Source organism: Nomia melanderi, chromosome 13 (genome assembly GCF_051020985.1).
Source record: "Nomia melanderi isolate GNS246 chromosome 13, iyNomMela1, whole genome shotgun sequence".
Lineage (NCBI taxonomy): Eukaryota > Metazoa > Arthropoda > Insecta > Hymenoptera > Halictidae > Nomia > Nomia melanderi.
The window spans coordinates 7,726,454-7,740,597 of NC_135011.1; the positions used below are offsets into that span (position 1 = coordinate 7,726,454).

Genomic DNA, 14,144 nt, shown 5'->3' on the forward strand with positions numbered 1-14,144 from the left:
TTCATGAATTACGTAGTGTCGTTCCACAGTACCTATTGTTTCCAACTATACAAACATTCATTAATTTATTTAAAATTTGCATGGAGCCGATTTCCCTTATTTCGATTGATTGATTTCGAAATTGATTAACACGTTGAACGCCATGGGGGTTTTACCGGTGACCCCTAACCAAATCTAATTAATATAGTTCACTCAATCAAACGATGATTATTTGAAAACATTTCTATAGGTTTAATATTTTATTTATTCCCCATTTCGTGTGTTTTGCTCTGTGAAATCGTACGGCATCCAACGTGTTAAAATAATAAAAATAATCTAAGAGAACCTTTTAACATTAGTAGAGCATTTGTTATTCAACATTCCACGCATGTACAAGCGCCGTAAGCGCATAAAATCAGCACGACCCGTAGCAAATAACCCGCGCCCATAAAAAGAAACCGAAATACTCATGACCCATAAAATGTAAGACACCCGCGTACTATGAAAAATAAAATACTCATGACCCATATAAGCGTCTCGACGGAACGGAGTTGAGCGTCATACCGCAAGGATACCACCGCGCAGGATTAAAACCCTGGCGACACCAGAGAAATGCGTCGCATCGGCTTGTCCCGTGGTCTTCTGCGCGTGTAAAAGCCCCATAAACTGTAGACCGTCATAAATCATCGGGGAGGGAGGAACATCAAAAGAATTCTTTCCACTTTCGCGGTGGCGTGAACCTTATTGCGTCGTATCTGGCTCGTATCCTTCCTCTCCCATCGATCGACCTACCGCAACGCGCGCGTATACGCCCCGTCGTCCGGCGTCGATTAAACGTCTAGCTTGTGTAAAGCTTGCGTCCGCTAGGTCTGCCTAAAAAAACTCGGAAAATCCTTCTGTCGAAGTAGAACCACAAAAATGAATCGAAATACACGCCAAAAATGTAAAGATTTTCGTGTAATTAAATGAAATAACGAATTAAACGTTAGTAAAAGATTCTGTGTTTTCTGTTATTATAGTTCTAGTAGAGTTCTTATTACGGTTTCAATAAAGAATTTATTCTGAAGGTATTGTTAAGATGAAACTATTATCCAAGTTTCATAGTAATTTCATTGGTAATTCATGGTTCTAGTAGAAGTATGTTCCACGCCCTTTTATTCTTAGTATTTCTTGTTGTGGTTTATTTATGTGAGCAATTTCTCCGAAGGACGTAGGTATCGATATGAAACTATTATCGAAGTTTCATGATGATGTATTTGGTGGAGCATTGGATAATAGGAGTACGAAAGTATTACGCCGCGCGCTAAGGACGAAATTGCACGCGTCGCGCGATGAAGGTATTGATTTCCCGGCTGGATTTGGGGTAGGACGACACTGTGACGACGCAAACGGGAAAGGATTCGGTTGAGCCCTAATACCAACGAAAAGAAGGGAAGAAATACGAGTCTGGCTCGCGTGGAGATTATTTCGTGGAGATCGTGATCGCGGTACACGCGTCACGCAGATGGTCGCTGGTATTATCTGGATCAAGGACGATGGTTAAGGGCGCGACACATTTCTGCGACGACGCAACAACCCTAAAGCTTATTTCGAGTTACCAGAAAAAAGGACTATAAGGAAAATAAACAAATTATTTAATGATACTACAAAAATTTCATTTCAAAGGATAATTTGTCGAAGTCCTTTTATTCTTCTAGAACTTTTTCCTTTTTTATTAAGTGCCCAACATTAAATAAATTGAAGAAAATGTATATTAACGTACGCTCGGTTATATATAGTTACCGTTAAGACTTTTCAATTAGATAAAAATCGCGAAGGATAGAGTCAAGTGAATTTTCCGAAGGAAAGATTAAAGTAAGAGGATCTCGCTATTCACCGTGACCTTGCTCTACCACGAGCCTTCCGCTTTAAGGAATCCCGTATAGCTTCTCCTCCCGGCTGGCTCTATCGGGGTTACTATATCAAACTTTCTCCGTCTAGGATACGCGCGCTGTACCGTCTAGAGGAGCTTTTACAAACGAGTCGCGCGACTTTGTGTGACCCAAGGCGCATCATTAACCACTCACCTTGATATGATAGGAGTTCAGCTTAGTACGGGGGAGGCTGTTAAATGCGCTGAAGTCCAGACGGCGGGAGAAGATGCCGTTTGCCCCGCAGCTTTGCCTGCAATTAACAGAAACGGTTTATTTAAAACATAACCAGATCGATTTAAAAATTATTACATTTTTATCAAAAATATTAAATTAAATTAAATTAAAATTTAACAATATTTTAAATCAAAATATTATTAAAAATTATTTCTACATTCTTATACACTTATGAAATTGGTATTTCCATTGAACACAAGAAACCAAATACATTCGAACCGATAAACTTTCCACTGATTCTAATTTCTATTGACTTTCATTCAACTTTCTACAAAATGCCAATAATCCTCTCAAAACTTCCATTTCCAGTTACTCTAAAACACGAAAACTGCGATGTATTTCGCTAAAACCCCTCTCATCCTACAATTCATCAAACGTGAATTTGTATGAAGACTCCGCATCTAGTTACACGGAAGCATAAAAGCCACGCTGCATGTCGTATTAGCGAATTACAGTAAAAAAAACAAGGCCCCTATTCAACCGGTACAGCGCTCTTCCTGCTGGAAACGATCCCTTTAAAACCTCCTACGGAGAAAAAATCGGGGGTTCCCCGTGGTACATAATAATTCCAGCCCCTTCGGCTTGATAACCCTACGAGTGTCGGGCGACACGAGGGTCGCGCGGTATCAGGACTAGCGCGTTTATCCTTGCGAGCCGATGAAAAGCGAGGAAGGGTACTTCTCGTGGAGAACCAGGTTCTCGTGTACTCTCTCGTGTATCTCTACTGTTAAAAAAGAGACCTGGCGTAGTCCCTAAAACCGCCCCTGAATGAAGCGAAAATTCACCCCAACGGAATGCGCTATCCTTGATCCTGATGCAAACGATTCGACGGGAGCGGTCGAGTATCGGAAGACAAAAGCTCGAAATTACTCGGACCGATAGTTTCGGTAAGATCGGGTAGGAATATACATCGAGAGAGTACGAAAAGAGAAAAGAGAGCACGTAGGAGACACGTGTATGCGAACTTTTACACACGGCTGATCTTGATGTCTGATTCCACTGCGGAGTCTGCGACTCACGTGGAACTCAATAACCGGATGTCTGTCTCTCTCGGCTTCCAGCTCGGGTAACCTCGAGTCGAATCGATTCCTAGTCAATACCGACGCGGACAAAGTTTTGCCACTCCGAGGACCGGGAATCAATGAGGAGGAAACTTCGAGATCGGTCCATTTACGTGATACGTAGCCTCGCCGGAACGGTTTGATAATTTCGTGAAGCTCGGTGAACCACCGTGTGGATACGTTGGAAGTTTCAATTGAATTCACTTGCTTTGGTACATCTTGTTGGGATGAAGTCTTCTGGTTTCTTTTTGAAATAATAACAGTGGGGTTTTGATACAAATTAACCCTTAACAATCATAAATTTTTTAGTAATAAACACTTGCTTCGTATATAATAGAATATTAGGTAAATACAGAAAGAACACATTAATAAGACTTTATGGAATTATGACAAATAGAAATGATTTTTACAGTTCCGTATAACCTTTTGACTGTTGAAGATTAATAGGGTGTTATCTTTAAATTCATTTGCTACCCGAGTCAAATAGTCAGCCGATTATTAATGAGCTTCTGTGTATCCTTCGAAAATATGATTCGCATTTTAGCAACGCAGAGATACGCTCGTGACGATGAAGGCATAGGTCGAACCTTCCTTTGGTAAAATGTTACGTCAGTGTCAGGAAGACAACAAAGCGGAATCGAAAGCAGCCAGCCAGTCGCACAGAATGCCAGTGTCGGGAGGCAGTCGAACGAATGGGCATCGCAAGGTGGAGGGGTCGACCTTAACCTTGGCCTCCACTCATGCGAGACCCCGGTGTGTCCCTCCATTGCCGCCCGTATAGCTAACTTTTGGCAATGTCAGCCGGGGGTCACGAAAATACTGCGCGACATCGCCGCGAGCGTTCGTCATACACGACCGCCGAGGAAAACGATCTTCCGCGGTTACATTATGCAATGCCGGATTCTGTTGCACGCTCGCGCGATATGTTGATCTCTCACGTGCGTTGACCGAATTCGAGACGGAACGAAACAAATTGCCGACGTCGATATCGTGTAGTCGATACTGTGGAAGAAATGATTTTTAATGGATATAGATTACACTTGGACGGGTGCAGTTGCATATTGCACCTGCGTGCACTGGAAATTGATTAAGAATTCTTTTAGCGGTCATTGTAGGATGGTAATCTGTTATTGTAATGACATTTTATATTAATAAGGCAGTAAAATTTTCTGCTATTGCAGATGTTGCACACATAGACACGAGGATTGATAAAGATACGATACACTTCTTCCATAATAAACAGGAATAGCACACCCCAACGTTGGAATAATTGAGAACAAGTATAGCCGGGTAATAAAATAAGAAAATAAGAAGTTATATGAAGACATGATAGAACCCGATCGACAAGTTAACTCGTCTTCTCCGATCAGCTACTGAAGTATCTATCGAATTCCCTGCCTACACGATGAAATCCAAAGAATCATCAAACATCAAGAAACAAAGTAGCAGATAGCGCACAATTCTACGGAAAAATTCATCAGCCAGTTGAAACAATTCCCACTATTCACCGTTCACTGGAAGATGAAACATCGAGTTAAAATCTGACCGCAAAATCGACTAAGAGTCACGAGTCGCTTCCAGAACCTCCGATACACACCTCCAACCAGCAGAGCATGGATGATTCAGCGGTCACCGTGTATAAACGGTATATCCCGACGTGGACCACCGAAACGGCATAAACGTCGCCGATTGAGGAGTAATTCGGAGTCATTAACTCAACGAGATAACTCGGGATGCTCTGCGCTCGGTGGGGACGAGAAGAGAGATCCTGGCGAGTCCGAAAAAGGCAGGCGCGCGATCGATTTGCATATCGTGCAACCCAGCCGCATAATCGTGGGCCTCGAAAGACCCGATATTTACGTTCGATTGCGAAACTACGGGGCGCGGAGGGAAGGAGGGCTCGGACGTACAAATACGGACGCGGTCCCCGTCATTAATTTACAACGATGCGAACCCTCCGCCGCCGCCGCCACCGCACGGCAGCAGAGGCTAGCAAAAGCAGACGCGGCCAGACACGGGCGAGCCCTCTCCGCTCGACCGTAGTTATTTTCAATCACCGGCATTTACACGTCGCCTCTCGGTCGCGTTCCGAGCCGGCTCTGCCTGATGACTAATACCGGTTGCGCAAGCTGCAATGTAAACGAGAATCAATAGAGTCATTATTTCGACGGTGGACGCGAAAATCCCGACGCCGAGATGGGACGCGTCGCATGTCCGCAGATCACGATTGCGCCCGTCCGCGATTAACCCTTTGGACTTCGAAGGTTTTGTACTAGAATAGTGGGCATTCTCCGATGAAATGTAAACAACGTTTTCTGAAACTAATCAATGTCGGCATTCGATGTGCTGGTCGTATGGTGTTAATAGATGATTCCTAGGTCCCTCGAGAAGCAAATATTGTTATCTTCCCCTGGTTCTGCGTGATGTTTACAGCTGGACCCTTGGCAAAGGAACAGAACACGCGGAGAAGAATGTCGAAATTGTAAATTAGAATTCTGATTGGAAGGAGATAATGAAGGGATCGTAGCTGAAAGATGCAAATTAACTTACTATTTGTTGTATTCTCCCGAAAATTTGAACTGCTTAGAATTACAAACCGATGTCGATTTGTAATTTGAAAATAAAGACTCGTCACCAAGATTGCGGTTACTAGCAAAAGTGTTAAAGGCAAAATTCAAAACAAATATTCGACAGAGTTTTACAGATGGTGGAAGTACGAGGAAAAACTAGGTTGCACGTCGAGCGCGAAGAATGATCGAAATCGTAGTTTCTACGTACGGGGTCAGTGCAGCCGTATCCGATTCTGTATACGCGTTCTGAATAAACGTGTCCGGTACAGGTCTTTTAATCCCCCAAGCCAGGCGAAGGATAATTCATGTAAAAGGAGCCTGGCTCGAGAGAGATCCGAAAAAACTGATCGCGAGTCATTAAGGTGCGCACGGCGCTGGATATACGCGACGACGGGAGAAAAAAAGGAGGACCGCGTTTCGCGGTTCAATTTATATTCCGCACGAACCGGTTTACCGGCTGGTCCCAGGCCCTGCGCGCATATTATCGTGGAAACACGGTCGCCGGATGGAATCGACGCGAGCTCGAACCGTGTGTATGTTTCTACCAGGAGAAAATGATTTATCTAGGTTCAAATGTTTAGTCAGCAGGTCCAAGCAACGCGACGTTTCCGCAAATTACGCTACCGTTCCGGAAAAGGAAGTTGGCCCGATCTTATCTTATCTCGCACGACAACGAATTTAACTCGATTTTTGGAATTCTTTTGAATTTAAAACAACTCGTCCGACGTTGAGCCGTTTATTTTCTACATAAGCAACTTCTTCATCGGATATAGATAGGAATTCATTTTCACGTTACATTGCTACTCGTTGAAGTGTCCAGTTTCCGTTTAATTAAACGAATTACTCCGATTCCAAGGGGGCTTTTATGGGCGCCGGTTTGACAGTCAACAACGTTAACGGCAAATAGATTTACTGTTACGGTACTGGTCGATTAATGCGAGTCGGATTGTTCGGACGTGTCGCCGAGCATTACGCGGACACGATAAAATAGCTTTTATCGGAGAGGAAACCATCAGCCGTGCCCAAGCGATGCCTATTTATAGTAAATTTCAATCGTATCGCCGCGCGGGATCCATTGCGCGTATTTGAAATTATAATCAGCCAATTAGCACACTTGATCGTCGCAAAAATACAGCCGCGATCGCCGGTCGTAGCGCGGAAGTGACACCGGCAACGGAACTTTTCCATGATTCTGCCCACCAAAGAGAAAAAAACGGGATACGGTATTATCTTATCGGGAAAAAGGACGACGGACACGCTAATTCGAAAATTATCCGCATTCCAAGCTGCGTTAATTCTATACACAAAATTATTAAACGAACGCGACGAGATTTCTTTCGAAGTAACATAACAAGTATCCATTTCTTAAAACTTTGCTAGAAAGTAGTTTTTTGTCGGCCATCGTTCACATCTAAGGGGCGAAAACAACCCTCGAAGTTGCGAGAAAAGGGACGAGAAACATATTTAATGGAATACCTCGGGAACTACCAAAACCAAATGACCATTGCAAACGGCAAAACCGTATATCTTCTAATAACGAATCCAGTTACACGAGCAGACCCCAAAGCACTTAATGCATATAACACTAAAAACTACCATGCGGATCAAAATGATCCATTCCTGGTTTCTTCATTTTGCAATTATTAAGAAGACAACAGACGATTCCCTGAGAAATTATTGAGGAAATTGATTTAGTAATACCCAAACTGAACTATAAATTAATTAAAGTCTTCACAGATGCACTCTGTAAGTTCCTTTGGAGGAATTTCAGAAAGTCAATTTAAGAACTTGGTAGTTTCCCTGATAAACTATGCAACACAAAGATCACTTGAAAAAACATGTATCAAACATTTCCACAAGTTCGTTCAACCTTAAAAACCATTCCCTTTCGAAATCCTCATCCGATTCTCGCTGTAACGAAGAACCATCGGTCGATTCTTTCGTCCCGCGAGCGGACATATACAATGATCTCGTAACACGAGCCGTATTACGCGCGTATATTCGCCGGTGAATCAGTTTTCGCAATCGGACACCTCGCGATATCGGTGCGCGCCGCTCGCTGCACGACGGTTTAGATTTCTAGGAAGTCTTTCGTAATCGCCGATTCGTTTCCCCGACGGCATGAATGACGAAGCACCGATCCGCTGGGCCTCCGTTCCCGTTCACTACGAGCCGGGAAACCCGGCGGATTGCGCGGCATTGCGTGCATCGTACGGGAGTTCATGCCTTATCCGTGTGTCTATCGAACTGCACGCCCCACTCCCCTGTAATTGAACCGACGCGGGCTTAAGAGCCGGCTAATCGTTCGAGTTCTAGGAAACGTGTTCCACGTTCCCGGTAATTCCTACCCAGCGGCTTCAACTCTTCGTCTCCCCATAGCGGAGGTGTCCCGAGAGGAGATGATTCGCTGGCAGCGGACTTATCGGTCACGTTGAACCGAGCACGTCGTCGCGTGTCCTGGCCTGAGTTCACGTGCTTTCGGAAACACGAGGCGAACCTGGCACGAGGTGTAGAAACAGTCGCGGAAAGGCAAGTGGAGTAACATTAACCTCTTGCCCAGTGATTTGCTTCGAGATTCATCGAAACCGCATCCGTGGTCGGGAAAAACGGTTTTATGAGTCACGTGGTTGTTCGTGGGAAAATAGTGTTTGCCTGGGGGGGATTGATAGAAGCGTGCTAGAAACACTGAGTATTGAAGGTGATTGATCTATGGGATTTTATAAAAATTGTAAGAGAAATGTATTAGAGATTGCTCACAGAAGCACTTGTGAAAACTCCAGAATCTTTACAATAAAAGAGAAATCTGGTAATTCCACTTGGTAACAATAACTGCTATTCTGGAACGCCTCACCAACCTTTTTAAGTTTGTCAAATATTACGAAACTAATGCTATTCTAATAATCATGTTTGATTTTCTTTTCCATAATAACTTCACTCCTAGCTTCTTGAGAATAGATACTTTTCAACTGGTCCATAACTAACGCAATAGTCTCTCAGGATTATACCGATGTTCCTCGAGTAGCCAGTAAATCCTATCAAGAAAGATTTTGCGCAAGCCGCAGCAAGTGTCCCAAGGAAACTGACTCGTACCCGCACGAAGGACGCGTATACGCGTCTCGCAAAGTGATTTGCGAACCCGGTGCGCCACTGCAAGGACGCGGGCGTTACACGCATCCGGGCTGCAGCTTGTTAAGCTTTTCAAGGACAGGCGGGCCCATCCTTGGAATTTTAATCAGTCCCATTTGCCTATCGCTCCCGTCCCCCCCGCGGCCGACCTTCAAGCGCGCCGTGTATTCGGTAATGGCCGTCCAAAACTCGACCCAATCTACTGGCTCTGTTCCTTTTTATCTCTGCCTCGCATCGACGACTCTATCAGGCTCCTAGCTTGACTAGTCCTTGAGGAAATTTGGCTGATCGCATCAAGCCTGTTGACTCCGGCCTATCCCCGATCGATTAAGAATTCACGAAGCATTTGCATTCATTGCATTTTATCAGCGTTCGTTTCAGCGCATTTCAATTTAACTAATAAAAAATTAGCAATTTCTGCAACATTGTAGCATTAGACCTTCGGACTCTAAGAACGAAGTAATCTTGTCAGGACTTTTGAAACATACACTTCAATTCTACTACGCTCCAGTACTTCAGTATTCCAACCACTTCAAGCCTATTACCATTTTCCTTGGTAACTGTTTAAAATTCGCGAACAACGCCCCACAAGAAGCCGCGCTACCACCCACGCCAGGTATAGCACGCGCGCGACACCCAGAGCAGACACCTGCGTACACACTCGGCCGTGTATTTATAGTCGATAAACCGCTTGTTTACGTGGCCACGCGTTGCAAGAGCGAAGAGCTGAACAGAAGAAAGAGAGCAAAGAAGAAAGGATGGAATGAACGGCGAGAAGAAGAAAGACGGGGACAGAAATGAGAATACCGTCGGAGGACGGCTAAAGAGAAGAGAGTTTCACTTGTCCCCGACGCATTAACGATGTTTTTCGCTCGAGGCATTTTTGCGCAGTTAGGCGATAAAAGCCTACTCACTCAGATGCCCTTCCGTCCTGTTCCCAATGACAAACCCGCGCTTCACGTGAAAGCGATCGCTACCGTGCTACCTATGTATATAATCGCGTCACGCGTTGCGTTTGTCTTCCGAAAAAGCTGAAACGGGCTAGCACGTGGCTCCTGGGCGTGCCGCGCGGTATCTGTGACGCAACGCCGATGCACAAAAGAGAAAACACTCGCGCAAGCCACCAGCCAGAGATAATAGCCGGGTTTTGCATTAGGAACGAGCTGTGCGCTGCAGATAACGCCGCGATTATCGCCCGGAGCCGGATTATTTCCGCGCGCGCGCGATACTTTTGCGAGGGCAGTCGTGGATCTATCGCGGTGTACACGCGGCTCTTGTTTTCGAGAGATGCTCCCCATATCTCGTCGCTTTTCCTCCTGCCGCCGAGATGTTTGCTGCCGCTGCTCCCGTTTCCTGCCACCGCACCTTGAACTTGCCGATGCGACGCGAGATAATCGCCGGCTGAGTTTCCCGCGTCGGCTTATCTCGGGACAGTAGTGGACTTTTACGAGACCAACCCTTTTACGACGTAGTAGAGTCCGTGGTACTCTATGCAACTAGGATGACAGAGTTGCAACTGAATCGTCTGAATTTTGGTAACTTCGAATTATTTAGAAAATCGACAATTGAGTTTATCAAACGGTCTCTGACACTGAAACTAACGAATAATCAGAGTGACTTATTTCCAACTTTTTATTAAAATTAGAACAATACGTTCCTTGAGATTCAAAGGGTCTCCTAGTCTTGTATCTGTGCAAATGCAGGAATTTAATTGAAAATCTTTCGTAAAAACGCCTTCATAATGTAAACACTTGCAAAATGAAGATTCTAAAGTGGGTTTATTTGCTCCACCCGGTAATTTTAGTGTTAATTAGTAACATAGTCGCCTTGAGACCTTCGGTATCTTGAAAACTGATGTTGAGAAGACAAAAGCTGGAGAACTTTTGTTCACTTATTTAGGAGTTAGAGTTGCCATTTGTCTTAGAATGTGTCAACAATGTTATGAATTTATCTCGTGGACAGAGGAGGCGGCGTGGATCCCTCAAAGTGACGCACGGTAGCGTAACTTGCGTACCGGTGCGAAGTTAGATTGGACGCGAGGAATGATAGACTCGCGTGCTGCGTCTCTCAACGTGACTGCGCGCTAACTATCCGCGTCGACGCTATCTTGGAACCAGGCGAGATTGGCCGCGGTAACGAGAGAGGAATCGAGCTGGTGTCTTTTCTTGGTGTCCTTGAAAAGTCTCGGGCAGGATGGGGCTACGCTGGATTCGCTTCACGAATTACTTACGCGGGACGTGAGGATCCTACCAAGGAAGAGAGCAGCTGCCTGCTGCTATTTCCACGAGCGTACAGCGCCGGGACACGTCCGCGAGAGAAGAGAAACACGTAGCAGCGGACGCTGCCGCGCACCGACCAACTCGAATTCTCCTAAAGAAGCTCGCAGGTGCGCGCTAATGAGTCGAACGATAATGGAAGCCCAGCGCGACACGGTCTCGGACACAATGGCCGTGTCCGGTGTGCGTCGCGGGAACGTTTTCACGAGCTTCGGGTTTCGTAACCGATCTTTCTCCACCGCGAACCGTGCGATTCTATTTCGTGAAAGGTGGAAGAGCGTATCTTCCTCGTCAGCTCGTTAAACGCGCGTCGTAAACTCGCGAGGTATATTGTGTCCGCGATTTCCCTGATTTCCCAATGGTCCCAATACTACCGATCGTCAACGGCGATACTTAGGAATCCTATTCCCAGAATTATTGGGGTTTCGTTTCCTGGATAGCATATGCTATCCGAAGTTGGTATTTATTTTTGCTAGATGCCTTGAACTTCAGTGTTTACTAAGATCTCTGCGTACAGATTTATTTTGATGATTTTAGATTAAATAATAAATCTTCACTAATTCTAAGAGACTCCAATCTAAAGTTGAAGGCATAAACTTGAATAGTTTCTTTTCGAATATTTTGACACGAAAATAACATACTTTCCACACTATGAATTCTACATCGTTACAAAATAATGACCTCTTTAATTAATCTTGGTCCCACACCTCCAAGGAGTATCAGGTTTCCTAGAACCTGTTCCGGACAAGTGACGATAGGTGAAATCGAGACGGGCCCGCGCTCAGGAGTGCGCCGCTGTCCGAGCAACGGAAGACGATGCACTTCGATCTTTCAGACAACAACACGACTCACCAGCGCGTGTACGCGCGAGCGTTCGGTTCACCACTTTCGAATCGTGGAAAGGAATCTGCTTTCGTGGAATGTTGCAAAAGATCTCGGGGAAGAGGACACGCACATTCGGGGGACCGGTTCTTCCGGTCGGTTTGAGGTTTCCTATTAATAGGCGACATAAGTATGCGGAATAGCAGCGAGCGAAGACTAGGAAAAGGAGGAGAAGGAAGAACAAGAAGAGGAGGAAGAATGAAAAAACAACTTTCGCGAGGAAAGACGCGGCTCGACCGATGCGTGCATCGAATCGCGGATGATCTCTTTCGGCGCGGCGCAAACAGACGGAGATCCGTCGGTGATCTCGCTTTAATTGTATGGTAATAACGCGGGGGCCGGGAGACTCTCCGGCTAATTAAGCGAGAACCGAGCGGAAATAAATACGTTCTCGTTCGACCGCGAGACTCCGCGAACTTCATACGGCAACGGGAAGTTTCCGCGAAGCTTACTCAGCGAAGATAACGATCATCGGCATAACATTAACCGAGCAAACCGACTTCGATCCTGCTAACCGAACATGGTCCGCGGCGCTCGCTTGTTGGTGTTGGAGGGACTGATTTGTAAGCGGTACAACGCTCTGCCAGCCATATTGTGTTACGTAGAGCTTACATAAACCCGAAGAAAAAACTGATGTCCGCAGAAAACAACTTTGGCGCCTGAATACTTTTATCTACGGACATGTACAGTCCTCCCTCTACTTCTTGCTCGCGAGATCGAGGCAACTAAACAAACAGCTATTACGCACATTGCGTATCTCGAGCTGTGGTCAGTTAAATCCCACGAACACGATGCACTCGAGTTCAACTCCTAGTACTGATCTACCGATCCCTCACCCCAAAGATCATCGATTCCCACCGCACCGTTCTCAAAATTCGACTCGCCTGCAACTTCGTCACCGATCAGGTGCAATATATCCGATACGGTCTGGAAACTTGTCCCGAGACACTCCGGGGTCCACGGTACAGGCCTGTCGCCCGGTGGTTTACCGGCAACTCCCATAATCTAATCCCGTGTCCTCTTTCCCGAAAGATCTGTCCTAAGCCGTGGTAAACGGGTTCGACGTGTACACAACGGGACCCGTCGAACCTTCCCCGACGCGTCGAATTATCGAGTCACGATATCGATGTCCCTAACATCGCCGGCAAAGGGGTGAAGGGTACCAGAGGACAAGTCAGAAGAGAGTAGTTGTGTGTCGAGGGTCCGGGGGAGCTTGCGGGGAACGCGTGTCCGTAAACACGGCGACCTTTCTGGCCGAGTATTTCGTCAAGTCCTGTCCACACCCCCTTTGTCGCCGGGTGTCTTTGACACTGTCACCGGTGCGAGAAAAGCGGGCCGGCTTAAAAGCGTGCGATTTTACGTGTCAGATCCAGCGACGGTCCCCTCCTCGGAACCAGCTACAGGGTATGCGTCAACGGAATCGTCGGCTTTGTGCGGAGGAGTCGAGTGTGACTCGTCAACCGAACACGGCGTCGCCTGGCCGAGGATTGGGGGAGAGCAAAGCAAACATGGCGAGGCGCCGATAATCGTCGAACGTTTATTTGCCTCCGGAGACTGCAACAGTTCTGCCGGATTCCCGGATAGAGCCGGGGAGAAATTATCCCGGGTGAGAACGAAGCTCGATGATGAGGAAACAGAAGTATTTTCGGGGAATACGGCGCGGGGTTTACAAATAATTGCCCTGGGAGACACCGGGCTTCCCCTTCGTCCCTCTGGATCTACCCCAACGCACGCTCCGCAAAATATTTATACCCTTATGAATAACGTGTGTTGTCGTTTTGTATAAATATGGAGGACGCGGGGATGGGGCGAGGCAGACGGTAAAATAATCGGTGATCGATATTTATGAGATAGAGACGGGAGAGCAGAGGATTATTCGCTCCGTCCCTTTGTAGTTTCCGATGGTCTCGTGATGGTTCAACGATCCTGAAATCCGTCTCCCGGGGTATGTCTATTTTCCTGGCCGACTGTATTGTTTGTTTGTGGGATAAAAAGGATCTGCGCTTCGATTGCTGCGCCCTTGCTCGATGATTTGTACCCTTGGTGGCTATCGTGGATCACGAATATATGACACAGGATTTATTAAAAATTCTATTAATCTCA

At 46.0% G+C, this 14,144-nt stretch overlaps 1 protein-coding gene across 2 annotated transcripts in view; it reads right to left on the bottom strand.

Moving 5' to 3' along the window:
- The window catches only part of LOC116432319 (headcase), a 204,951-nt gene that overhangs the window by 169,126 nt on the left and 21,681 nt on the right, over positions 1–14,144 (bottom strand). For both annotated transcript variants that reach the window (XM_031988983.2, XM_031988982.2), the window contains exon 2: positions 2,046–2,142. In XM_031988983.2, the coding sequence (XP_031844843.1) occupies positions 2,046–2,142 (97 nt within the window). The remainder of the gene's footprint in view (positions 1–2,045; positions 2,143–14,144) is intronic.